The sequence below is a fragment of the Poecilia reticulata genome, chromosome 18 (genome assembly GCF_904066995.2).
Source record: "Poecilia reticulata chromosome 18, P_reticulata-male-v2, whole genome shotgun sequence".
NCBI classification, from domain to species: Eukaryota; Metazoa; Chordata; class Actinopteri; order Cyprinodontiformes; family Poeciliidae; genus Poecilia; species Poecilia reticulata.
In genome coordinates this window covers 13,323,319-13,351,077 of record NC_088847.1, presented here as the reverse complement: position 1 = coordinate 13,351,077, position 27,759 = coordinate 13,323,319, and the positions used below count along the sequence as shown (strand labels likewise).

Below are 27,759 nucleotides of genomic sequence, written 5' to 3'. Positions count from 1 at the left end.
AAAAGCACAGCTGAAATTTGACTAAGAAACAAAGGGGGATCGGTGCACAGTGATCACTAGACTTTGTTCTCATTGTGATGGTAAAAAAAAAAGTTGACATTTGACTTTTGCTTGGTACCTGTGACAAAGTTGCCAAAACAGCTTTAGGCTGCCTGGACATGAAAGCACCGTTTAAGTCAGAGCTATTCTCAAATGTTAATTGTATTTAAGCTTTGGGAATAGTTGTGTACTTACTACTGAACATTTTACATATTGTTTTACAAGACCTACGTTTAGCTTTTAAGGCTCGTTAGCTTAATTTCTTACTCTTTTCACGCTAGGAAAGTTAGCATGTTGACTTTAGCTTTTTTTAAAATTCTGCTCCTTTGTGAAAGCTGCAAAGGCATGAAAATAGTTTTCATTTTCATCTGGCCAAGAGGGGAAAAAAAACTAACGGTTCAGCATGTAGCATGTCAGATGCCGTATGATAGGCTTTTCACTCTAGAAAGGTTGGCATTTTGACCGTGGCTTTGTTTTGTATGACAGCAGCAAGCACAAGTTTAGACTAAAGCTGACGAGCCAAGAAAAGCATAGCATATGTGAAGGTTGATCACGGGGATTAAATTCCTTTGCGCATTGTTAGAAACCAGTGGATGAAATTGTTAAAGTGCAGGAGAGAATGCTAAATAGCCAACCCCAAATAAGAAAGAATTAAGTTTGTAAATGTAGGCCTACTGGGCCACGGATCAAAAAGCACAAGCAAATTTGGAACAGGAAGAAAGTTTCTAATTAGAAAAGCTTTCAGCTAATTTATTAACACCTACTCTCTCATAACTGGTTCGACACACAATAAAAATCATTACTGTCATCACTGTAATAAAGGGTTTCAGTGAAGTCAACTTTCCCCACATTGTTTGTCTGAACGAGGATGTGCCTTTTGTCTTTTTTTAGGCTGCGGTGAACACTTTGGGTGGAAACCGCAGCTTGAATAGAAGGAGGCTGCGGCCGGGTTGGAAAAAGCAGCTGCCCTCATCTGCTCTCTGCCTCCAGCTCCTTCTGGACACATCTGTGTACCCAGGGCCAACTGTTGCAAAACACCCACTGACAAAAATAGCGTCAAAGGACATAAAACTAACAGCTGGAGAAAAGAAAAAAAAAAAACAAACATCTAAAAGGATCATGTTTTAATGACATTTGAAGGGATTTTTTATTTTCATTTTGTACAAAGAACTTCACAAAATGTTTTAAGAAACTGCTGCGGATGCCACTGACGCCATGAAGAGTAGAACATCACATGACCAGAACAGTGCCACAGAGAGACAGAGAAAGAGAGAAGAAGCGAGTGTGGGGTGGGGGGAAACGGGGAAAAAACTGTCAGGGTGTTTACGAAGAAAACGCTGATCTCTTCGAAAAGCTACTAAAAGCCACAAGTGAGCACTGCTAACACATAAACTGAAACGTGACCATCACTTGGAGGAATACTGTCCGTCACAGCAGCATTATTCGTCGTCCGCATGAAATCTTGAACTGTAGAGTCAGTTAAAGTGCCAGTCAGTTTTCTGGTGATTGCCACCATGCCACAACCAGGGGCAGCTCAAACAAAAGTGCTTGACTTCTGGGTTAAAAACTTTTTTTTTTTTTTTTTTTTTTTACTTTTGGACAGCAATTCTTACAACATGATTTATTCATTCCGGGGTATTTTTGTCTTCTGTAGCTGTAGCTGTAGGGGCTTAAAGTACAAAAATATACTCAAAGTAAAAAAACAATAAAAGAGCAGTGTTCCTAGAAACATTCAATATGAAGAACAGTAACAGAGGAGACGTCCCTCTGGCTTCTCAAGCTTCAACTCTGTAATGTGGCTCATCAGTCTATTTCTAACACATTTACCCTCAGTCCTCTATAAACTTTACAGCTTAAATAAATATGCATACAGGAACAAAAGAGAACAAAAAAAAAAAAAAAACAGGAAAGAAGGAACTAGAAGTCACTCTCTAAAACTGAGTGGGAGTATCTGGTGGTTTCCAAGGCCTTTCTCCTGCAGTCACATACAACATGCCTGATGCTGTGTGATCACAGTCAGACATTTAGAGAAGTTCGGTCTGACCAGTCCAGCAGTAAATGGCAGTGTTGTGGATTAATATGCACCTCACCATCCCAAAAGAGCGTGCAACGTGGAGCTCTACATGTCCTGGAAGGTGCGTGTTTCTTTATTGTTTCTTCTGCAGATCAGCAGAAATGTGATAAAACTCAAGCGCTTCTCATTTAGATTTTAAGTCTCTCCTTTGTCTTTCACAGTTTCTGCTGCCAGTCTCTCCTTCTCTCGCTCCTTCTCTTCGGTATTTTCTTCCGCTTTGGCGTCTTTCCTCTGCTGCGCCTCGTCCTCCTCGTCTTCGTCTTCCGCCTGGACGTCGTCCATGGCCACCTCTGCGAGAGCCTTCTCGTCCTTGCTGCTGCACTCCTGGGTTTTTAGCACGGTGCACAACTCCATCTCGTGGATCTCCACGTCAAACGGCGTGGCGGGAGGCACCGAGGGGGGACACTTGCACCCCGTGCAGCCCTGAAACCACAAGGAGACGCACGTTTCATTTACATTCCTGCGGGTGCGCGCGCTCTCGCTGGGGAGGAGCCGGGGGAGCTTACGGAGATGTTGATGGTCCGTGGCAGGCGTCCCGTACGGATCCAGGGGTGGACCTGGCTCAGCTCCTTCTTCTGCTCGTCCGTGAAGCGAGGCTGGTGTTTCTGCAGGTTCCTCAGAGCTTCGCGGTCCTCCTGCAGCACTGTCTCCATGTTTCTGTCCATAACAACAGGACATGGAGGGGATTATTTGCTTATTCATTTTAAAAGTTATATTTGTTGCCCCTCAACAGCCAATATCTTACAAGTAGTTAGATGCATTAAAAGTCGAATGATGCAGTAGCATAAAAATGCCTACTTTTCCAAAAAAAACAACAGCTTTTCTATCATATAGTAATGAAAAGACGTACTAAAACAAAACATAAGAATCAGCTAAAACATGAGACGACTGAGTGGGGAAGTCACATGGTACCTGACGGGCAGCTGGTACGTCATCATGACCTTGTCGTCAGTGTTTGCCATCAGCAGCCAGATGGGGTCCTGCAGCACACACTTGATGAACTGATCCTCCCCGCCGTCTCCTCCAGCGCTGCTACCGCCCCCTGCTGGCTGCTTACGGGAGTGGTCGTTCTCAGAGGAGTCGATGCTGCCAAAGTACTTGCTGGTGTGGCTGCCCTGGCTGCTGCCTGATTGGGGGGGGAGACGGAAAAAAAAAAAGCATACAAACAGTTGAAGTTAAATGTTACTGAGTCAGTTGAAGAGTTCGGAACATCTACGTCAATGAGAGCTCAGTGACCCCAACTTTTTCCAATACGATTTCGGTGGACAGTTTCTCAGAAGCAAGTTGAGATTTCAACTGTGATTATGCAACAATTTATTTGGGTAAGCCCAGAAAATTCTGCGTGGCTACGTGACTCAAACTACGAGCAGCAGGAAAGTAAGAATACACATTTTCTTTAGGCCTCCGTCCTAAAACTGCGACTCTCCGTACGCCGGCCTTTCATAATTCCACGACACACGCTGCACATGTCTGATTTCCTCTCCAGAGATGAAGACATGTGCACCCGTCCGTTGCTTCGTTGTTTGCAAGACATAAAAGAGATTTTGCACCACAGCTACGTAATCAGATGTGACGATCAAAGCGATGCCGAAACCGCGGACTCAGCTTCAACAAATAGTGAAACTAAACCAGTCATCTGTGAAGTACATGAAAGGAAATGCGTTTGATTTGGTGTTCCAGAAAACCTGAATCAATAACAGAGAAGAAAGTACCGAGTACAGGAAAGTGACAGAAGCGATCTGCTTTGAAAGGTCAGAACTGACAGGGTGGGCGGGGAGAAGTGGCTATGAGAGGAAAACCAGCTGCTTTTCAGCCTTTATCCGTTTTCTCTAACATGTTTGCTTGATATGACAAACTGATCTCTTAAAGCTGAAATTAATACAAAGCTGCTTTTCTCATTGTTTGTGCGAGCATTATGCACAGCTGATAAAGTCTATTGCTTAAACTCATGCAGGAATGAGACAAAAAAAAATAACACAAACTTTTATTTCCAGCCATCTTTATGTTGCGTTTTTCTACTTCCAACTTGGAACTGAGGCCGTTTGAGTTTTTAGGGTTTTTTTCAATTTCTCTGCTCCTGGAAATAAATTGCTGGAATGTCCATTACTGGGAAAATTGGAAGCTATGGATATTTTTGCTAATCGTAGAGCGATTGACTTCAAATAGTTGGAAATTACCTTATAAACCACCCAAGATTGCCCCCCCTTCAATAGGTGACCAATGATTGGAAATTCAAATGGTAATTTTCTGGTCAGTGAACACACCGTAACTAACCGCTAACAGGCTGAGCTGGCAAAAATACTCTGAGATGGACAAAGACTCAGAAGTTTGACATTTTTAAGTGCAGAAAGAGCACAAAAAGGAAATACTTTTTTTTAACCAAGATATGTCGGCTTTTCATTCATTCTCCCTTTGAACATGGAGACTTTCTGCAGATAAAAAAAAGGCTGAATGAAGACCAGCAAAGTTGTTTTGTTATATTTTTTTGGAGCTTTAACCCTCTCTCACAGAAAATGTTGGATTTGGGGATGTCTGCGGCATTTTGGAGGTTTTAAAAGTTACCATAAGGATCTAGAGGATGCATCCTACAATCATCAGTGCTAATTAAGCTAATCACTAACCACATTTTAACACGTCAAGCCCGTTTTAACAGTCAAACCCTGTTTCCTGAGTCAATCCTTCTCACACACTGTGATGACGTCTCTACTCCTGACATGAATAATTAATAACTCACATTGAGAAGGTTAAGAGTGATTGATAATTAACCTATTCGATCTTCATCAGATGAGAGAGCATAACGTATTTTTTTTTTTTATTTTAAGCTCCAAAAGTAGAACAACCTTGTTTAGTAAAATCTAAAACTACAAACTGAGAAAATGATCAAGGTTCACATGATGAATGTGAGGTGGTGTTTAACTGAATCGAGGCAGAGGATCATTAAACAAAAATGATAAGTCGAATAAAAATAAATGGTTTAGAAACAACATAACCAGACAAAACTAGATTCAAGACCTCGAAAATGAAAAAATACAAGAAAAAAGCTTCTCTGCTCCTTTTGCACTAGTTTATGTAATGTTCTTATGACAACCACTGAATAAGAGTAAATAAAGAAATTATTTATCAGAGGTGAACATTTTGAGCTCAAGTGTACTTCACCGATCCTCACTAAGGCACCACCTTTTTGCATCCATCATCCAGATAAGAACATGTCGAGGACTCAGAGTCAAGCTGAACTTTCTGTGACCCTGAACACTTCACCTTTAAACTCAGTAATCATTTAACTCGTTTAACCAAAACGGAGACAGCTCAATGATTCGGTCTACATGCAGAGCCTTGCAGAAGTGTTCCCACTCCGTGAACATTTTGGCATTTCAAAAACCAGAAAATTTCAAACGCATTTGTATTCAGACCCTAAATAAAATCCAATGGAACCGAATAGCTTATTGGAATCACCTGGTAGTTACTTTAAAGAGTTTATTTGGGAAAAAACAGGAAAACCATTTTATTCCAATTGTGTTGGTTTGTTTCCAAAAACTGTGAACAGTGAATTTTGTGGTTGTAAAGCGACAAAACATGGAAAATGAAAATCCTCCTAAGGCGTGGTATCTTTTGGACCAAATCTACTCACTAGTGCCGCTGGTTCCTGAGGAGCTGCAGCCGTTGGAGCCGGAGCCTGACCCTGAGGACCGCATGCCCGAGGACCCCGAACCGGAGGCGGCTGAGCCGGTGCCAGAGCGAGAGTCTTCCTGCAGCAGGAGGTCCAGCAGATCACTGGAAGTGGACATTGCATCCTGGTTGGACTCAACAGCTTCACCCTGAACAAAGAGAAAACATTTTGTAACATCTTAAAGATATTTCTCAAAGCTGAGGTGAAAATTATTGGATTATGGAGCAGCAGAAACCGCCTACGTTCTCATTCTCCTTGGATGGATCGTCAGAGCTCCTCTGATTGGTTGAACTTTGCCCCCCGACTGCTGCGTTCTGCACAGAGGGCGGGGCTTGTTGCGACGCTGCCAAAGCAGTAGCGACTTCTAACCGGTTGCTCGGCGTCTCCTCCAGCTGCAACAGGTTGAGAGGGGAGGAGCATCTCGACTGGAAGAGGGGAGACTCCGCCCCCTCCCGGTCAGCGGGGGTCTGCGTGAAGGACTGTGGGGTGCTGCTGCGGGACGGGGCGCAGGTGCCCGCCATGGGCACAGAGTTGGGGACGGGGGCAGGGGCGAGGGGCACCCCGGTGAAAGCGTAGTTGGGGTTGTAGAAATGCCCTGGGGCAGCACCGGGCTGAGACATGGGGAGCCCCATCTGGGGGAACATGTAGTTGGGCAAAACGAACGCCATCATGGGAGGTACCATCTGGGTGGAGGGGAACCGCGTTGGATCGGGTATGGGCAAAGGCTGGGGCAGCTGTGGGTAGATGGGGTACATTGGGAGCATACCAGTGGGGAAGGGAGTGGCGGGGATGCTGGCCTGGGAGCCCACCGAAGGCCACGAGGGGGAGTTTGCGGATGGCCCGAGGGGCAAGTTTAGAGGAACGGGGGTTGCGTTCGCTCGAGGGTCCTGTCGGTTCACAGGCAGCGAGCTGAGTTGGTCCGACGACTCCTGATGCTTCAGTCTCTTACCGCCGCGGCCCCGGCGGTGAGCGGTGCCACCTCCGGCTGCTGGGTAATCACGGGAGCAGCGAACACCTGAGCAAAAACAAAAAACTGCATGAGTATTTCCTAACCCACAGAGAAGAAAATACACATTTCGTCTACATACTGTTGTTAAATGCTGCCTCACACAAACTGAAATTGTTCATGAACAGCATCAAGCAAGCGCATCAGAATCTCATTTTAAAATGTTTTAACATTTTCCAACAAAAAGTCATGATGCTGCCACTACCATGCTTCTCTGTTAGGATTGATATTTGGGATAACACAAAACTATACCAAAAGAAAAACATACATCTTGCTTCTTAAAGGAAGCTGGTTGTACTGGATTTAATTTTGGGTTGTCGACTTTATGGGGACAGAATACGAATGTGCACCACACCTTTCAGATTTCCATTTGTATCACAGAAATCTAAACATTATGTGCTACTTTGTTTTGGTCTATCACAATAAAATCCTGATGAAATGCATTCAAGTTTGTGGCTTAAATTCGAGAGAGTGACGTTCACATCTTACCTTGTGGCAGCGCAGCAGGGGCGTGGCCGCGCACGTTCAGAGACGCCGTCTGATCGAGGACCCGCAGCTTGCTCAGATCGCTGAAGCGGTCGAGGAACGCCTGCTCCTCCTGCTGGGTGTGGGCCGACAGCACCTCTTTGGTTAGGCCCAGCCGGGCGGGAGCTCCGCCCCCTCCCGCCGCCCCGCCGCCCACGCTGCCGCTCCGCCAAATGTCTCTCTCCGGCTGACTTGCCTGAGGTTGAGGAGGCGGAGGAGGCGGCGGAGGAAGGGGAGAGGGGGCTACAATTGTATTACTGGGGGCAGTCAGAGCAACTGGAGTCGAGCTGGTGGTAGCCTGAGGCTTTGGAATGGTAGCCAGAGGGGGGGCGACCAGTGTTGGAGTTATAGGAGCCTCTTCCATAACGATGTCTGAGACGGGGGACAAGGAATGGCGAGATGTTAAAAACCAATGGCTTTTAAGCTGAAACAACATTACATAATAAAACACAAAAACAGATATATGCATACATGTCTGATCAAATAAAACAGAAAAAATATGCATCAGGGTTTCCCCCATTGTATTATAAGCCTGGCGGGCCACCAGGCTTTACTTGTGCCCCCATCAGGCAGTAAGCATTGCTTTTTTATTTAAGTATTTTTAAAATGTTTGCATTTTTTAAAGACTTTATAGTTGGTGTTCAGGTATTTATCTTCCAATCTTTCAATAACTCATAATTATCAAGTCATATTTTCAAATTTCCTGTCATTTTTAAACTCAAAAAGCCACTGGATGATTGACTGGCCAAGCACCCAACCACCGGGCTTAGCAAGTTTTCTGGGGGAAACCTTGTGTATGATTTTCAAAAATACTTAGAAAAGACAGTTTCACTGTCTTGAGAAACATAAAGCAGGGCAGAAAACAGCAACACATTTAAAATTAAACAGTTTTCTTTCACTCAGTATAACTGGGGCATCAAACTCCTGCAACAGCTGTAACTCAGTGATCTAAACAGCAAAATCTGCAATTCTGCATAAAATAATTCCAAAGATCTGGACTAGCTGCTGATTTTTTTAATAAAAAAAAAAACTTGATTAGCTTGATTTGAAGCTTTTAGCCATCTGTGCATTGCCGTTGTCAAATTCTGCTCGGTTTTGGAAGACGGTAAACTTCCAACGCTGCACTTTCAAGAAACGGCCAGACGCTAGGATGGCTTAAATCATGCAAGAACATTTGCAAGTTAAACACAAATTGCTCCAAAGATGCAGAGAATGTTTCCAAATGTCCTTGCAAGATTTGGTAGAAACAAGTCCTTCCTCGACACCACTTTACATGGCCACTGTCGTTTCTCGGACTTCCAACTGTGACCGTGCAATGAAAATAAAGCTTGATTTTACACTATAAGGAGGATCCATCTGACACCAAAGTGAGAGTTAAAATCTGAAAATCTGACGGATCAAGTGGGTTCCTGCCCACTCCTCAGAGATAGACCTTTTGCATCTAAGCTGTTGATTTTCAAAAGTGTAATAATTATACAACTATTAACTTTAATAATTTCTAAAGATCATAATTGGCTGTGCACCATGCTGAAAGCTAGGTTTGTGCAAGAAAAGTCATTTTTCTGAACTTTACCAATTCTGACAAAGTAGTGGTTAAATGCTCAGAATTTCACCAGAACCTACTAGATTTCTGCAAAAAGCATGCGGTCAAGAATTTTAGACTAATATTGGTGTCATTTTTGGCACTTAAGCTGTATTGGATTGGAAATTTAAGGCTGTATGTATAATTTTGAGTCCTCCTGGATTCTAAAACAAAATCCCCAATGCAGTTGTAATGTCTTTAAAAATTGCTAAAGTTGTTTGTTGAATAAAAAGAGCAGTTCAAAATAAACACACAAAAAAGTCCCAAAGAGTAATGACCAAATCATTTCTGTGATAAGAACTGAAGTTTTTGTAAACTGTTAATTAGCACTGTGTGAATAAAGGCCAAACATTAAAATATTAATCAAATAATTAGCAGAAAATTCTAATTGCTTTTTTGCTTAAAACAATTTTCAGTTGAAAGTGATGTAGATTGCCATTACAGTTAAATACTTTAATGCGTTAAGAAATTTAAAAGTACCAACCACAACTACAAGATTTTCAATCCTCTAACTTTAACAAGGCAATAATTAGACTGAAAAAAATATGTTAATGTACAAAAACTCCTAATCTAACCTGAAACATTGACACTTTGAAACTTCCAAATTAGCAAAAATGTTCTTTTTTATCGTCTACTGCAGACCAAGGTTAAGGAAAGGTTAAGAAAGAGGAAAGAAAAGATCTTCGAGGCCCGTGGCATTCTCCTTTAGGAACCTGCGGAGAGTGAGAGTGATGATAGTGCCCACCTGACTCGGGAGGTTTCTTGTCTCCTACATGGACGATGGTGCTGCTGAAGCTACACTGAGACGTAACTGAGGCTACACTCTCTGCCTTCGAAGCCATGGTCAGGGGAGGCAGAGGAGGTGGTTCACTTACGAGGTTAACTGAACCACCTGAAGAGAAACCAGCGTTGAAGTTCAGATGCACAGAGACATTGAGAGCCAGATTTGTTAGCAACTCAGGAAATGAGACACGCTCACATTTCTGTTTCAGACTGTAGATGTGGATAATTGCATGTATTCTGCTACTAGTCACCTTTAGGTAATAAGTGGAAGATGTCAAGAGTTTGGTTACCTTTGCTGTTGCCGCTGGCGTCCGGCTGTTTGTCATCGTCGGACGTGGATGAGGCGGTGCAGGAGGAGCCGCACTTCCTTTTTACGGTGTTGGGAATGTTACAGCTCTCCAGATATCTGCGCAGGACGAGTACAGGATGAGTGAGACATTGCGTACAAAAAAAAAAGAAGAGAGAGAAGGAGAGCTGTTTTTGAGCCTGCACACAAACCTGATGATGCTGTCCAGACAGTTGATCTGCTGGTAGGAGTAACCGGTCGAGGGCTCCTTCTGCAGAAGAGCCGCAGGGACCAAGGAGCTGGGCGGCTGAGTCATGTCCGCTATCAAGCCTCTGATTGGATCGCTGTTTATGGTTCTTACCCCTGCTGCACCTGGACAAACGTTGAGAGGAACAGAAACATATGTTCCCCCTGCTCCATCATCATCAACATTCTTGGATCGTTCATCAGCCAGCTGTGCTTTTACGTTACCTGCGCTGGTGTTCCTTCTGGGTAATGGACGGTTGCGGGACTCGATGAACATCTGTTGGCCGTTGGTCTTGACCATGTGGACGTCCTTGCAGATTTGTTGGAACGTCATCTTAAAAAAAAACAATAAAAAACAACAACCCTCAAACATGTAAACGAGTTAATAACAGGATATAACAGTTTTATTGCCTGTGTTTGCTTTTAAAAAACAACGGCGTCTCAGACTCACAGGTTTGTGCGAAGCCACTGCGGCGACTTCGTCCATGGCGGGGCCGTTGCTGTCGCTGGACGAGGCGGCCGAGGCACTGGGGTGCTGCTGGTGGGAACGGCGGGATCCCCGGGAGCCGCTGGACCCCAGTGAGCTGTAGCCCTGAGAGCTGCCGCTGTGGACCGGCTGGACAAGCAGCCGGTGGATCTGCTCGCTCAGCTGGACGATGTCGGGCGTGGTGACTCGACTCTCAGAGCCCATCGCCTGGGTGAACACATCCTCGTTCAGTGGGCTACTGTAAGCGAGAGAGGTAGAAGTGTGATACTTCTGCTTTGTTTCAAAGGTAACGCGAGTTTATACTTTTTTTTTTCTTTTTTTTTTTTAAGCGCTTACGTTCTGACTTTGTGACGTCCGACAACAAACGCCACCTTCCTGCTCCAAGGGTTGACGAAGGAGGACCAGCTGGTGTCGATGGTAACGTATTCTCCGCTCCGGGCGCACATCCGCAGGGGTGAGTAGTCGAACGGCTGTCCTGCAAACTGAAAGACTGAAAACGAACCGCGGGACAAGTTTAGAGGGAGTTTAAAACAAGCATGAAAGGCAAATTAGACACATTCACAAGAAAAAAGTATTAAAGCATCAGAAATGCAGCCTGATATCGACAACTATGTTCAAACTGCATCTACAGTAGGTAAAGTACTTTTATAAGAGTAAAAAAAACAAAAAATGTCTGAATAATAATTGATCAAGATCACAAAAACTAGCAAAATAGAAGAGACTCAAACAGCCTCACTTTTCTCATGAATGGCAACCATCATTGGCCTGTCCTCTGGGTGGATGTAGAGCAGGATGGGGGTTCCCACCATATCCTGGGGCAGGTACCCTAAAAGCGGTACTGCCCTGAAAGCACACAATCAGATCATGAGAACAAATAGTTTTTATTTCGCCAAACACTTTGAACAGTTGTGTGATATTTTATTTGATGTCTGAATTTGTAAAAGTTGCAATAAAACCACAGGAGTGACGATCAGTATCAACCTGAGGTCCTGATCAATATTCTAGCTTTTGCGGGTGATTTTGTTGATTGAATCTGGATTACTGTAGCAAACAGTTTTTCCATTCTTTACGTTGACGTTCCCAGTGGAAACATGACTGTCGGCTTGCGACCTGTACCGTTCTGCTCATCATTAAAATTTTAAAACATTGAAACAAAATGAGCTATATATGAACCAGGAGAACAACTTTTTCTGTAAGTTTTGTCCAAACGCAATTAACTGGAACTGCACAGAAATAGGTTAGTGCTGAATAATCAACAAGTCATAAAAGCAACTAGTGAAAGCTTAGCCCCTCAGCTAACTGTTAGCTGGAGTAAAAGTATATTGAAGACTGTATGTTTCAAATCAGAAATATGTTTAGAAAAAAAATGAGAAAGCAAAGTTTTTTTTAACCTCATGTTGGATCAACATATTAAGGTTATCCTTCAGAAAATTTTGTTGCCGAAAATAAAAGCAGAAACTGAAAAGTCAAGAACATGTTTTAAAGTGAAGGATTTAAAAGCAATACTATAAAATTTGAAGCACACACAGGACTTGTCGAATCTCCTGGTTTCAAGTGTAAACTTACTAAGATGGCCATCTTCGCATAAAACAAATCCTGATATGGACATCCCCAGTGTATGGGTATATTAGTAAAACACATCAATGCTGGAGAAGTAAACAAGAAGTTATTCAGATAAAACCATATCTGCGACTGAACTGACTGAAAGCCTGAAGTCTGTTAGTTGATATCACAATGCTTTTGCGGGCTGAAAACACTGCCGGCACACAGCAGCACAACAGTAACCACAACAAGGTCACTGACCTCTCGTCGACTTCCTGGAAGAGGCAGCTGGGAGAGTGACTGGTGGTGAAGATCCTCTTGTCTGGAGGGATACGAGGAGCTGAAAGGACCAGAGAGAAAAGATGAATATTTTCCCCTCTCTGCATGAATATATGCAAAAGGCTCATTTCTGCAGCACACATGCAGTCGGTTTCTGTGCATGTAATCCATATTCAGAGGAATATGGCAGTCCAGGACTAAATAGTGACACACAGCCTGTCCATCTCTGTCATTCTCCCGTCCTCTACAGACATCAGGAAGACACGTAGACGCTGTGTACTGAATCGCTGAAAGTGCAGCGTTTGCTTTGTGTTTACATAAGCTTTGCACCTGCCCGAGTCCTAAAACCAGACTCCCTCATTTTGTTTTGACTGTAAACTCTGTTTTGTCTTCCTCTGAATCACTGCACCTACATGTGTTTATCATTATTAAGCCTTGTTAACACCATAATACAGACACCTTCGTATCCGGAGTGGACCCTCTCGGCGATGAGCAGGCAACAGGGCTGCGGTTCTGCAGCGTCTGAGTCTCTGAGGGTGAGCTGGTAGGGCGTCAGGCGGAACGGGTGGTAGCGTATCTCGCCCCCCTGCGCCCGGTCGGCGCTGATCCGGCAGAACATGGACTTCTCCTGGGTGCAGTCGACGGGAGGAGAAGCTGCGAGGAGGGCAGAGTTAGTCAGTCAGTGCGGGATTACAATCCTGACTTTGAGGATTTTTGGGGCTTGACATGAGCAAACCTGAGCCAATGCAGGAGGCCCAAGGCGGCAGGCGGCAGGGCGCCGTGCCGCTGTAGAAGGTGCTGACGTCCTGCGGGGCCAGGAGTTCCGAGAACACGATTCCCTGGAGACACTCGGGCTTGCAGCGCAGCAGGGCCGAACACTGAGGGGACACGTACACGACCTTCCCCGACAGGAACGACACGGCCATAGAGCACGTGTCCTGGACAACAGAGAGCAGGACTTCAGCAAGAAAAACTAGTATAGCAGATTCAGAGAGCGCAGTAGGTGAAAGTGAAAGTATTCGAGGCCAAATGTTTTCTTCGGTCAAGAACTCATAACAGAAATAAATGGTGAGTGTGAACTCACTGTGTTTTTCAGAGTGTATTCTGAAGTGATGTTGTCGAGCTCCTCTATTGTGAAGGTCGACAAGTCCAGACTGCAGCCATGACACTCCTCCACACTCCACTGGTGGTAGTACTCTTTGTTGGCTGAAATACACAAGAATTTATTACAATCTCTGGTAAAAATGTGTTGAAATCTTTTCATTGCAGTAAAACGATCTCACAAAGTCAGATTAAGATCTAAAGACTGAGGCAATCAATGGAGAAGACCGAGTTTGGGTTTCCATCTGAATCTCATGGTTTGTGACGCCACAGCCTCTAACAGCCCACAGATCCACCGCTGTACTTTACAGGAGGCATGAGGTGATTTTCCACATGCTGGTCATCTGTTTCCATCATATTTTAAAAATTTTAATGCAAATAACTATATTCCTGCTCATCTGGTGACTGATTAAGATCATCATCCCTCTTTAAACAGAAACTTTTCTTGTCTAAAGTGTAATTTTGAAAAAGCCTTATTGACATTTTCTTCTTTCTTGTTACAATAACTGTAGAAATTCTCTCATCCCCCGCCCCCCAAAAATATGGATATTACATCTTTTTATTTAGAGTGTATTTTGATGCTTTCTACAACCTGGAAATGTGGAAGCGGCTGTAGCTGAGCTCGCATCATGATCGTCGCGACTACCATTTAAATGTTCTGGTCTTAAAAAAAAAAAGGCAACCCAACAAAAGCAGCTGCTCACCTCGGACCTGCCTGACACACTGCAGGGCGTATTTGAGAGCGCTCAGGGTGCTGGAGTGGCCCTTGGCTTTGCGCTCAGTGGGAAGGCGGAGCTTCAGCTCCTTGATGGCCTTCATTAGTTCCTTCTGCGTCTGCAGCCTGGCCGACTGATCGCTGCTCCAGCCGGAGGTGGACGGGGGGTCGTGCTCCGAGCTGTTGGACAGCAGGCTGTAGGCCAGGGAGCCGTTGGGAGGCGACAGACTCTGGAAGTTGGAGCTGGGTGATGAAGACAGATTTGGAAAATTAAATTTAGCAGTATGTTTTTTTTCCTTTCTTTTTTACAAAAATATAAAGTGTCTTTTAAAGACGTCATGTTGAACATCTGCACATTTAGTCATGCAACTACAGCAATATTTTGTTTTTATTATAATTTTATTTGACTGATCAACACAAAGAGTGAAAATTATGTGCTTTTAAAACACTTTTTGACAAATATAAATTGTAAAAGTGTGGCTCGCATTTCTCTTCAGCCCGTCTGAGTCAGTCATTTGTTGAACCACATTTTTGCTGCTGATATTTTGGTGTATCCGTCTTTACCAGCAGAAAACAAATCTCCACAGCGGTCCAAGTTGAATTTTTTTTCTTTTATATTTATTTTGTGCGCAGATCTCTGTGGCTGTTTTTTGCTGGAAATGCCTTTTTTTATAGTGGTGTTGTCTTTATTTTCCTTTTTTCTGTCTAAAGATTTTTATTTATCGAGGGTAATTTAAGAGTGAAATTATGAAATGTATGATTTAAAAGGTAATTTACATTACTAGTTTCATGACACACACAGAGTCTTATTATGTAGTCAGTTTCAGCTTAATAGATTTTATTTGCAGTCATCAGAGTATGGCTGGCTGAATACAAATGCATAGCACACTTTTAAGATTTTCTTTCTCAAAACCATATAAACACACGTATCCTTTTCCTTTTGTCTATATATATATATATATATATATATATAAATAAAAAACGTCCTATATTCTTTTGGCATTATTTTTTCTGAATGTGTGAGATCTTGGCCCACAAGGCAGAAAGTGTGCGCAAAAACGTGCATCAGTTGAGTTCGATGAAGAACGGATGTAGGTTTCTTGGAATTGACTGATAAGCACCATTCAGGTTTCAAATGCTGATATCTGTGGAGAAACGGTTCTCACTTCTAAAAACAGGACTCTGAGGTTTTTATGTCTCTTTGAGGAAGACAAATTTTTGTTTGAAATGTAGAGAAAGGCAATATTGTAAGGAAGTTTTAGAAGAATTTTTGAGGATTTAAATCATGTCATCTCACATCGTGCAATCAGAATTGATTGTTTACTCAGTTGCTAAGCATGCTTTAATTAGATGTGCATGAGATGTCTCCTGGTGCAAATGCTTGCAAAAAGTAGGTTGGTTAGAGATGCAAGATAATTTCATCTGCAAAAGCAATTCATCATTTGAGCACAAAGCATTCATCCAGTAGGATTTGATCATTGCCACCCTGTCCTAAACAAATCCTGAAATAACACAATGTTGAGGTTGGGCCTGGGTTTATTAGTGAATTAAAGGTCTATTTCACAGTTTTTGTTGATATTTTCTTTAAATCCAAACACATTTAGCCAGTTCAGATCTATACAACTGACAAATTTGGACTGAATACTTAAAAGATTAATTGCAGATACAGTTTCTAACCAGTGGTAGCATCTCATACATTTTTGGCATCTAGATCCAGTTAAAACCCCAGAAATAATAGAGTGAACAAATAAAGTGAAATGTCCTATTTTGATCTAAGAATTAATGTGCTTTTATGGAAATAACTCAGAAGCCAATCGATAAATAAGATGGACTAAAACCCAAATTGTGATGCAGGAAATAAAAGAAAAATATAATTTAAATAGAAATGAGAGGAAAAGGCCATTTATTTTTTCCAGAAATTCAGATTATCGTTCTTTTGATAACGGAATCAGAACATTTTCATGCTGATTCCAGACAGATGTTTTTCTGTAGCAAGTGATGCCACTTATCAAGCTTTATTCAGGTTATCAGGCTGTATCCATCCTGATCCACAGCTACAAAGGAAACACTTCTATCAAAGTATGTGTTTGCATGTAAAGGGCTTGAAGGACTCATCTGAAGACTTAGAAGTATCAGAAGAGGCGGTTCTCCTACCTCTTGTTGCTCTCTGTGGTTTCCAGAATCATGCCAGAGTCCTTCCCGTTGGAAGAGCTGTGACTGTGGGAGCTGGGCGCCGACTGGTGTCCGCACGAGGTCCCTCCGTCCCTCCCCGTCCTGCCCTCGCTTTCCCTCTCTCCAGAATCGTTCCCGCTGGAGACGCCGTCCATGTCGTCCGAGTGCGGCCCTCTCTGGTCACCAGACAGGCTCCCGGACCCTCCTCTGGAGGCGCCGCCCTGTTCCTGGCCGGAAAGGGAGCGGCCGCAGGTGCTTTTCTGCTCATTTCTCTCTAGTGACTCTGCCTCCCGGTCCTCGCCGCAGGCCCCCGCCGCTCGCCCCCGACCGCTGCTGCTGGGCACAGACGTGGAGCTGTCATAACTCATACTAGTGTAGAATGAGGTTGTACAGCTCAGCTGGAGCTACTCAAATTTAAGTGGGACTACTATGTAAATACAAGTGAACCATAGTTGTCGACTTAGAGAAAAAAACACGACAGTTTAAAAAACAAAAAGTGTTTTTCCTTTTGGTGGCTTCAAGCCCTCTTTGAGGGCAGAAAAGCTTGAAGTGTCACTCAACGTGGCGCAGACAACAGATGAATTTCTTGTTATGAAACAGCCCTGGCGTGGATCCTCGAACAGATGGGATGAGCGATGGAGTCAGAGTGGGAAGATTAAAAAAAAAACAGCTCTTGGTGAGAGCAAAAAAAAGAAAAAAAACATTTGCTGCACTCCTGTAGAGAGGCGAGTCGCTCCGGCCGCTTAAAGGCCACCTGAAACAAAACAGAGAAGGTGCTCACAAAATGGTAGGGAAAGTCAGGAAAAAAAAAAAAAAAAAAAACAGACAAAAAACATCCCATAATATCAGCTCATCGCGTCCCCCCCTCTCCAAGGTAAAACTTCAACATGGCCCTGAAATGCGTGCTCCGCTCTGCTCTGGCTGCTCGTTAGAGAGTGTGGGTGTTGCTTTGCTCCAGCTGATGGACTTTTTTGCACAGATTAGCCAGAAATAAAAGAGCAGAAAGACAATAATCTTCAACTCCCGTTTGCATGGTGCAACTGCATACGCACTCATGCCTAATTTAGCAAAAAAGGTACACAGTCAGTCGTCACAGCACAGTGCCCTTTTGCCCAGAAGACGATCAAAATAAACATTACGTCAAGCGCAGGAAATAATGCTGGACATCGGAGAGCTCTCTCGTTCATTAGGGCTTTAATTGGGGGTAGTGTCTCTACATGCTCACAAATAGCTGCCACCTACGCAAGTAGGAGTCTGGTTCTATTTATTGGCCACCAGGTAATCCTATAAGAGTTACAGATGCGTCCGAGAGACGACGCAGGCCGCCGCTAAGTCGTCAATCCTTTCAATTTTATACACCTGGCTGCTCCAAAAGAAGCTTCCGAAACTCCCCACTGGCCGCTGAAAGGTGTGCAGAGATGCTCCGCTGCCGCGTTGGTGTGTAAAAACGCCCTTCCTTCCCCTCCCCATCCACCCCCAGGTTGGCAGCTCAGACAAAAAAGCTCTCTGCCCTGACGCAGAAACCAGATTATAAGAAGGTAACAGGAGTGGACAGCCAGTGACGACCGCGGCTCATAAATATATCCCAAATCAAGGTGATTGAGTTGCATGAGTTCAGTAGTTCTCGGTGCGCTGGGTGGCCTTCATTAAATTGCTAAACAGCATTATGTTTAGTCAGATGGATGATGCACGCTCTGCACATGGCACAGTGTGTGAGCTGTGGCCGAACTGGGCGGGAGGAGGAGAAATAAGCAGGACGGCTGAGATGCGAGCTGGCGTCCATGCACAGAAGAAGATTCACAAGTGAGGTGGTGGTGATGATAAAGTGTTAATGCTCCTTTTCTGAGATTACAACTAGTCTTCAATACACATCACCTTTGAAACACCGCCATCACACTGACACATGCAGCACATTTTAAAAGTTTCAGAATGGTCTAGTCAAAGTCCAGAAAATTAAAGCTCATGTGTATTTTTCCTTCACCTATACAATTACAGACCGTTTGGTTTTGGCTGGATATGACATTTGAAAAAGTGAAAAAGCATGGATGCTCTTTGGGGATGAAACAATTAATTGTGATTAATCGCGATGAATTGATTATTAAAACAATCGTCAACTCATTTAGTAAATCGATCAATTGTTAACTAGAGAGTACAGATTCTTAAAAAAGGACAGTTACTGAAAGAACAGCACTGTACGAGCAGTAATTAACCCAAAACTCTACAAAAATATATTTATTTTCCATTTAAGATAAAAAAAAACAACCCAACTTTATCTTTGTATATAAACATGTTTTCTCAACTCTCTAAGTGGCTAAATCAGTTTTAGATTCAGCTCTTTGCAGGAGTCGGTTCTGGGTGTAAATCAGGGAGCTAACATGCTAACGGTAACGCCTCCTCATAACAACAAGACTTGTTTGATCTATAGGAGTAAAACACACACAAACACTGGGAGAAGTGTAAAACTATACACTGATAACTCTGCGGGACGAGATCTAAATTTATGTCCGCCCTCTCCTCTTCTGCGAAATCGGTCTCTGATTATGCAAGGTACCGTCTATGTTGGCGTGGGAAGGAGCACGGCATGACATAAACACTGCTTTGTGCTCTTGCAACACTGTTTTCTTCATAAAAAAAAAAAAAAAAAAAAAGATTGACACTTCAGCTAAGTACTGCACTTGATCTACACTGTTCAACAGGTTAAGTGGGGAGACAAACCAGCTGGACCAACATCTGTAGCTCAATGTGAACAACTGAATAAAAGTTCCCTTTCAGGTTTTCATTGTTTTACTCTGTCAAAAAGCAGGTCGATGCTCTTATATTACCTCCTTTCTGCACAATGTAAAACTACAACTCATGGACTTGCAGCCCTGCTTGTGTTTACAGATGTGTACACTCTGAACTGATGAGCTCAACAGCATTTAATGTAGTGAAGAAGTCAATTCCATATTTCCTCCAACTCAAATCAGTTGAGCATGTTTTGGCTTCGAAATGAGACACAGCCATCCGTTCCCAAGGTAGCAGTTACAAACAACCTCACATACTTACCAGGCATGAGCCAGTTACTGGAATCAAGGTTAGCAAGCTTTTAAAAACAACTTAAATTTCCTGTCTGTTCCCACAGGTTTCCCCATGTTTCAGGAAAACTTGCGATTGGGATGCAGTAGAAGAAAGTCGCAACAATGATATCAATTCGAATTGAGTCCCTTTTTCTGACTAGATCATTTCAAAACAGTTCTCGACAGCTCCAATATCGCAAAACTCCATGAAGCAGGAATAATTGTTTATTTTCAGCTACAAAAAAACAAATTAGACCTCATACCAGTCCACTATATGGTATCACTGGCAATGAAGGAGAACAACTCCAGAAGTTGCCAAAGCTCTGCTCCAACAGTTGGCCAAAAAATTTGCTCATCTCTCACAAACAAGATTATAAACAGACAAGGAAACGACTGTTGAGATGATAGTTATAATGTAATAAACAGCAAACGGTCTGTGTGTAATAAAGAGCCTCAACTTGAAGTCGCAAAACTCAGAGCATGAAGCCAGACGAGGTAGAACGGAACATAAAGATAATGTGGTCTTAACAATTTATAATGCAAGTTGGAGCAACTCTCTGCTGTTAGCTGGAGACCAAGGACAAGCAGCTATATTTGGGCATGCACAGACTGGACTTGGAGGCCGCACTTTGAGCTGAAGCAACAACAAATCTGAGAAACAAAAACAGAATGTTCAGAGCTCGTTACATGACATTATTTGCTTGTTTTATCAACTTTTCCCCGGATGATTATTTGTCGCATGACTGGCACAGCGAGTGACCAACATTTAAAACTAAAAAATAAATATATCCTTTCGTATTTATGATCTCTTCATGTTGCTTGTTCATTCTTTCCTTAAATTCCAACTACAAAATATTGATTATGAATAATGACTGTCTTAATAGAGGTGACCACTGCCCCCAAGCCAGGATCTGCTTGGTGGCACAAATGAACAGAAATTCAAATTATTTTATTATATAGATAAGATACGGGCTGGTTACCAAGAAACTGCACTTTTCTTGTTTTACTGTAGTGGTTTTTCAACTGCACAGTGCTGATCAGCTGGCTGATAGAAAGCTGTTACACTTTTCTTCTCACCAAGAAAAAAGAAAAGACAAATTCAGGTGTTTTACAAATAAAGAACTGCCACCAATCAAAATAAATACATTCAGGCGTTGTTTAATTTGCATTTTCTCTGGGTCTATAACTAAAGATGAACATTGCAATACCTGAACTAGTCGATGTGCTTTAGGAACAGTTCCTCCATTAAAAAAAAAAAAAAACAGATCACATTTTTTTATATGTTGACATACTGATATCATACTCTGAGAATCTCACAAAGAGTTATAGGAGCAAAGAATCCAACTGTTTGGATTATTCAATTTAAAAAAACAATAACCTTTATAGCCCAGTTTGCATTCATGCAACAGTAAAATAAAGACCTAATCTGTAGGATTCTGTCATAATCAAACAGCAGCAATTCATGAGCAATCAATGCAAGACACACAGCAGTAATTGCTTGTACCAAAACAATCACCTGTAGTAAACCCCGGTGTAACGTGAGAATACTTCCCGCTGCAGATTACGCATTGACTGCAGAAAGATGCGGTCCGTGCGTGAACAAGTGTGAAACTCCAGGAAACCAATGCTCCTATCTACGGATCCAAGCGGGCCCCCAAAACCGCGAAACAGCGCAAATATATTAGAAAGTAAAAAGAAGAAGAAGAGACGTCGCGTCGCTATTTCGCTCGGCTCTCTGCGCAACTGACGCGCGCACCTCAGCAGCTGGATCCAAGCTATTCTGCCTTGTGTACACACACTCACACACACACAGGCACGTGTCCGCGGCGGTGTTTTCTGCGAGCCTCGCGGCGTGCTGATTGGTCGGCTGGCTAGACCAATGAGAGAGCGCACTGTGCTGAGAAGGGATGAAGGAAGAAGGCGTGCCAGAAACCAGGCTCAGCTGCGACCAGAGGCTTGTGTGTGTGATCTGCAGCACACTGAACTGAATCTAGATCAGCGTTAAATGACACAAAACCCCACATCATGAGGGAAAAAATGGAGTTAAAATGGAGGAGCTAAAATTTGGTTTTTTTTTGTTTGTTTTTTTACTATATATTCTCAGATCACACATATTCTCTTCCAGATAATAATAATTAATCAACATTAAAGAGAGCTCTGACGAACAAAATGGGTTCAAGAAGATCAACTCTTCTTTACTGCTATAATTATTCATTCCATTTCTCAGTTGTGGCTTGATTTAGAGGAAACCAGAGTCAAGTTTCCTGGTTGGTTATCCCCCAACAAGTTGTAAAATGAGTGTCAGTGGGTGGCTGACGGCTCATCTACCAGACCACATACAACAGCGTGTCATTATGCGTGTCATGATATTTATCTACACTGTCTGCACATTTCTCAGGCAAGTGGAAACTCTCCAGTCATCTGCTACACATGGGGATGCAACAAAATAAGAATCTATAATGAATAAGATCTTCATGGACTGTCAGGACAGAACCCAAAATGAGCAGAAAAGTGATGCGACAGTTTGTTACTGTAACCATTCCTGGTGCTGATAGTAAAATTAGTTCAGCAGCAGGCATGGATCAGTGTGACATTTCCACAGTATGATAATCTTGGCTAAAAATACCTCCGCATCATTTTAGCCATACGAAATCTATTGTTTGTTCATTTGCTAAAAATATAAAACATTAATTATTTATGTTATCTGCATGTTATCTGGAAAGTTTAATCAGCGTAATGTGGTTTTCGCAAACCGCCAAATGTATCTTTCTCAAAAGAACAAGCCTGTTTTATAGCCAGCTGACTGATGAGCAGCGACAATTAGGGCGGAGGTTACCGTGTTATTTTATGCTGCAAATTGACTGAGCAAACTCCAGCAGTTTCTCTAGAATCTAATTTAAAAGGACTTCAAAACTGTGATGACAAGACATTATAATGAGTTAAAACTGCGGTGCTGCAACACGTTAGACTGTACATGATGGCTGTTTTACTTGTCAGCAGCGGTATTTCTGGACGATTCAATGTTTCTTGAGAGCAGCGTGGAGAAGCAGAAGAGGTTAACCAGCTCTCACATGACTACATGATCACATAGATCCAAAGTATATTTAACAACACCATCAGTTTATTAAGAAAAGGCTATTTTGCCAGTAACACTCTGATCCACATACACCCCTAGTAAAATGAAGCAGCCAAACAGGCCTAATGCACTACAAGTATGTTGACATCCTTGCAACGTAGATGTTATCCCAACGCTGGGTGTCACAGGTCAGGTCACACAAACATGACAGAAACTTAATCACCTTTGGTACCTTAAAGAAAGATTGGTTGTCCACTTTCCTGCAGCCCTCCACCTTTCTGAGAACACGCAACGCACACGCACCTTCCCTTACCAACTATCACTCTGCGTCTTTTCTTAGCATTGTTCACCAGGCAACAGAGATTTATTAGAAGACAGTTTAACTTCCCCAGTCATTAAAGGAGCAAGTACAGGCATCTTGCAGACTGACAAGAGAGAGATTTCTCACCCTGCGAAGACTCAGATTGAAATCTCGTGAACTGTTTGAATGTAAAGAGTCACTGGTTCACACGTGCCTAAATAGTTCAAAATGTAGAAAACGCCGCCTCTGCCAACGCCCTTACCGCCCCACAGCGGGCTTGCTGGTTTGGCCAGACTTGTTTACAAGCAAGCTGGAAGTGCCATCTTGAAACTGTGCAGCCATGATCACGCAGAGGATGATGTTTTTAATCTCTTGCCTACCGAGGCATTTCCACATTAAAAAACAACAAACAAACAAAAAAAACCAGTACAGGTGCATCTGTGCACACTCAAAGCCCTTCTCTCATATCTTCATGAGTGACACAATGAGTAAAAAATAAAAAATAAAACACAATTGATGCAAAAGCTGGGTTTATAAAACTGCAAAAAGGGATATTTATGGATGCTGCAGATGCAGCTTGTTGATGATAGAGGAAAGATGCAGAAATTGCTGCAAAGAGCAAGTTTAGGAAAAATCTTTTTCGTTTCGGGAGAGAGCGGTACACCAGATCAATCAGAGAAATGTGCATTTGTCTTTAGATATTTCATTTAGAAAATCAGAGCAAATATCAGCGTCTGATAAAAGAAAAGCAAGAGAGAAAAAGGAAGAAGTTGGCACATACAATTCTCCTTTTATATCTAATCAGTCACGTACAAGGTGCCTTCCACCCATCTCTCTCCTGTAGGGAGTTTCTCTACGTTTCTCCCATATCTGGTAAATTGGTACCTGTGTCCCTAAATCAAAAATGGTACAAAGGAGTTTCGGTTGGAAAGAGAAGAAGAAACGTCTTCACTGAGACCTCCGTTATCAGTTCCATAAGTACAACACTTGCTCAGAAACCTTCATTATCAGTTCATTCTTCCCAGTAAATAAGCGAAACAAGTTTTATTTTCCAAGACAACTAACAGTCACAACAATATGAACAAGTGCAACAACCTGCAGACATTTCTAAATACAAAAGACTCAACCCTACATTAGCGCCTTACATTAGAGGCTACCCTACACTTGGTCTAAATTATAAAAATGATGGTTATTTCCAGTGGTGTAATAAACCAATTAAAAGCCGACATGGCATGGGTTAGCTGGCCAAATTATTTAAAGTTCTAATGTTTTTCCAAAATTATCCAAACTAAAATTCTCAAATGTTCACTCCACATTCGGTACATGGAGCCTTTGATTGACCTCTAAGAAAGAAAGAACCTGTGATGAGCTATTTGTCTGTATATCTGAAAGCCCGTCTTAGATTGGCAGCCACAATAATTGACAAAACATATCTTAGTTAGCATGGATCTGACACAGATGCATAGTTTACATGCCTGCTACTTCATAGGTGCAATGTATCCATAAATCAAAAAAGGAAAAACGAAAACAATAGACAAAAACATGAAGAAGCGGTACTATTTTCTAAGCCTAACTACTACGTTAGTATTAACACTGGTTAGTTGGCAGGAGTTCAAAGCACTGATATCTTCTGAATTTGTGTGTCTATGGTTTGTTTAATAGTGCAAAACCTATGCGTAAACTGGCCCTTTATTGGAATGCGTGTAGAACTATGAAGATATTTCAAAGCTAACTCTGGCATTGAGCTGTTTGTCAGCAGCTTAGGGCTATGACAGCTAGCACGCTAGCAAAAAAAAGCAACTGTTAAAGTAAGCTAATGAAATCCCAAGCAAGCTTACCTTATCTCTTTTCAAACGTAGCCACAGTTGATATGATGCCTCCCCGTAAATAACACAAACTTCTTCCAAGAAAAAAACAGAAATCCAGTCAATATCGAGTAAATTCGCTTTGTCGCCCTATGTTGGCTGTGCATACATTTCTGAGCTCTCCGCGAATGTAGTTTACACGCACGGGTACACGTGTGGCAGTTCATGCCTTGGCAAGTGATGTCGAAACAGCGGCACTGATTGGACAGGAGGAGACAGTGACCCCGCCCAAAACACACCCTTCTGTTTTTTGATTGGTGTTGATGGGCGGGGCTATCGGCACGAGGCTTCGCAGTCACGTTGCTCAGTGACTGGAACTGCAGTAAATTTCCAAACAACAGTGGAAACACGAGAGGACCGACCTCCTACCTCAGGAAGAGTTTACCGTAATATAAATCATAGCCTGGAACAGAAATATGAAGAAGAGTGATGTTATGATATAGGCTACAAGTAAATCAAACTTCTGTGAAATCAAACTGTCCACTTAGGAAGCAACACTGATTGACCCGACGAGGGTCCCCGTTGTCAATCAGTGTTGCTTCCTAAGTGGACAGTTTGATTTCACAGAAGTTTGATTTACTTGGAGTTATATTGTGTTGTTTAAGTATTCCCTTTATATTTTTGAGCAGTATACATAACAACAGCAATATTACTAATACTACTACTACTACTACTACTACTATTACCACTACTACTAAAATAATAATAATAATAATAATAATAATAATAATAATAATAATAATAAGAAGAAGAAGAAGAAGAAGAAGAAGAAGAAGAAGAAGAATATAGACTATTTACATAATTAAAATAATTTTACTCATTTCCACACCCCTTGCATTGAGTACACTATTCCTATTTCTGATTATTATTATTATTATTATTATTATTATTATTATTATTATTATTATTATTATTATTATTATTATTATTATTATTATTATTATTATTATTATTATAAGAATTGATTTCAAGAAAAAGAAGAACAGGAAGGACTAAGAGGAAATATTATTTCTTTTTTTAAAATCTGAATAAAGCTCAATCTGTATGAAAAACATTTGAAAAAATGAGCTGCATATATTGTAAAATCTAGTCATTGGTTGATTGGCTGTATAATCCATGTATCACAAGTTGCATTTAAAGCTGTCCTTTTTATTTTAGGCTGCTGGAAACTTTGAACAATGTTGTTTATTTATTTAGATCGCAATATTTTAAACATTTTGCTTTTATTATTGTTTGAAATATAATTCTTCTTAGGCTAGCAAAAATATTAGTTGAAAAATAAATATAAAGGGTGTTTAGACTTTTTAGTGTTGTTATTATTATTGATAACTATTGAAAAACCTCATATCAACCTTGGATCTTTTTATTGTATTTTACTTTTTAGCCTTAGTGTGTAATAACTTACTCTTTAACCATTTATTCCTATTAGAAATATTTTATTTTACATTTTGAATCTTGTTTATGGAGTTACTCAGCCCAAAAAAATCAACAGTTCATTTCAATGTCATTAACTATTTTACATCACTGAATGGAAGAATCATTGCTATCTTGCTCCAGACTAGTAATCCGTCCATCAGAGCTGAGAACCACGAAGCGCTAATTACGATGCGGCTTTGCTTCGTTATTACGGCTGCGCCAAAGCTCCGGCATGCACATCTCAACGTGCTCCCATCATGACATCATGTGGCCCCCGCCCCTTACACGCCCTCATTCACCCCATACACTTGGCCAATGGGAGGTTACTGAGACGCTGTAAACAGAGCAGATGTAGGACACTGAAAATGACCAAAAAAAAAAAAAACAAAAACATTCTCTTGTGCATAAATATTCAGGGCTTTTTTTAAACGACTCTTTAAATAGATATGTATAAAGATTAATTAGTACTTTTAGTATGATATTTACTGACACAGTAAAAGCCTTTTCAGACGTGTTAATTTTCCTTTGAGGAGAAATGTCTTTCTCTTAATTGGCAAGTGGAAGTTCGCACGTAGCTTCTTCCAGGTGACAGGTGTTTTAAAGGATTGAGATTCTAGGTTCAAGGTGATGTAGAAATGATTCAATTTGTTTTGCTTTTTTTCCCCCCTTAGACATCTTTGTGCTCTTTTTGCTGTAAATATGAAGTCATGGGTTATAATCTTGGATAACCCATGACTAGTGACTGAAACTGGAAACTGCATTTTTCACCAGGATGGCTTGATATCTTGCCAAAAATCAAGGTTTCCTGAACCTAAACAAAACACAGGAAACCCTCCGTGTTTCAGAAATGCCATGGTGTTCTTCTCTTTGAAAGCTCCATTTTACTTTTTCTAGAGCTGACGTGTCTTCTTCGCCAATTAGCTTCAGTTTTATCTCATCGGTCCAAAGAATGTCCTCCGGAAGCTGTTGTGGAGTATCAACAGGCAATTTAGTGATTTTATCTTGTGTGCTTTTCAAACAGTTCTGGAGCTCAGATGGGTCTTCTTCCACAGAGGCTGTTGATTCAAAGTGTTTGTTCAGAAGCTTGACTTTGGAACTCAGCTTGAATGGTTTTTGATTGTTCCCTTGGATCATTTTCTACCATCCACACTATATCCTTCTGACCAACCTGAAGTCGCTTTTCCTCTTGAGTGCACATGATGGGAAGGTATCTGCAGTAAACACTGAGCTTGGAATATGATGACGATGACATGGTGGCCATTGTCCATTGGAGTATAGATAATGCCATAATATTTTAGCATCTGTCTGCGAAATATTCACCAAATCACATATGCTTTGCTCTGCTAAAATCAAAGGCATGCAGATTTGCATGGACAAATCTGCATGCCGGATTATTTAAATGAGGCATTGTTTTAACGAGCTGCAAGTTCCAACTATAGAATATGACAGGTGTTCAAATGACATCTGCAGAAAATGTGCCCAATAGAGGGCAGCATTGCAACATATTTTATCCACTGGATGGAAAACACTGATTTTGAATC

The 27,759-nt window shown here is 41.9% G+C and overlaps 1 protein-coding gene across 3 annotated transcripts; it reads right to left on the bottom strand.

Moving 5' to 3' along the window:
* Positions 1 to 1,148: 1,148 nt before the first annotated feature.
* Positions 1,149 to 24,953, bottom strand: per1b (period circadian clock 1b). 3 transcript variants are annotated; one of them, XM_008435460.3, is made up of 20 exons: positions 24,776 to 24,953; positions 16,487 to 17,258; positions 14,322 to 14,575; positions 13,601 to 13,722; positions 13,253 to 13,454; positions 12,976 to 13,170; positions 12,499 to 12,577; positions 11,432 to 11,538; positions 11,032 to 11,185; positions 10,660 to 10,933; positions 10,434 to 10,542; positions 10,175 to 10,334; positions 9,967 to 10,082; positions 9,639 to 9,785; positions 7,276 to 7,683; positions 6,023 to 6,795; positions 5,742 to 5,928; positions 3,026 to 3,239; positions 2,620 to 2,770; positions 1,149 to 2,536 (listed from the first exon to the last, which is right to left on the bottom strand). In XM_008435460.3, the coding sequence occupies exons 2-20, from the start codon at positions 16,870 to 16,872 to the stop codon at positions 2,249 to 2,251; spliced, it is 4,326 nt and encodes a 1,441-aa protein (XP_008433682.1). In that variant the 5' UTR covers positions 16,873 to 17,258; positions 24,776 to 24,953; the 3' UTR covers positions 1,149 to 2,248. The 3 variants fall into 3 exon arrangements, with proteins under 3 accessions (XP_008433682.1, XP_017166040.1, XP_081455125.1); XM_017310551.2 differs by lacking the exon at positions 24,776 to 24,953 and adding an exon at positions 21,077 to 21,335; XM_081598999.1 differs by lacking the exon at positions 9,639 to 9,785.
* Between the last annotated feature and the right edge of the window lie 2,806 nt (positions 24,954 to 27,759).

Coding starts and splice junctions, on each gene's coding strand:
- per1b (XM_008435460.3), bottom strand. CDS start 16,872: ATGAGTTATGACAGCTCCACGTCTGTGCCCAGCAGCAGCGGTCGGGGG. Junction 10,934..11,031: donor GGACGTCACAAAGTCAGAAC/GTAAGCGCTTAA, acceptor TCTCGCTTACAG/TAGCCCACTGAACGAGGATG. Junction 10,543..10,659: donor CAGTGGCTTCGCACAAACCT/GTGAGTCTGAGA, acceptor TTTTTTTTTAAG/ATGACGTTCCAACAAATCTG.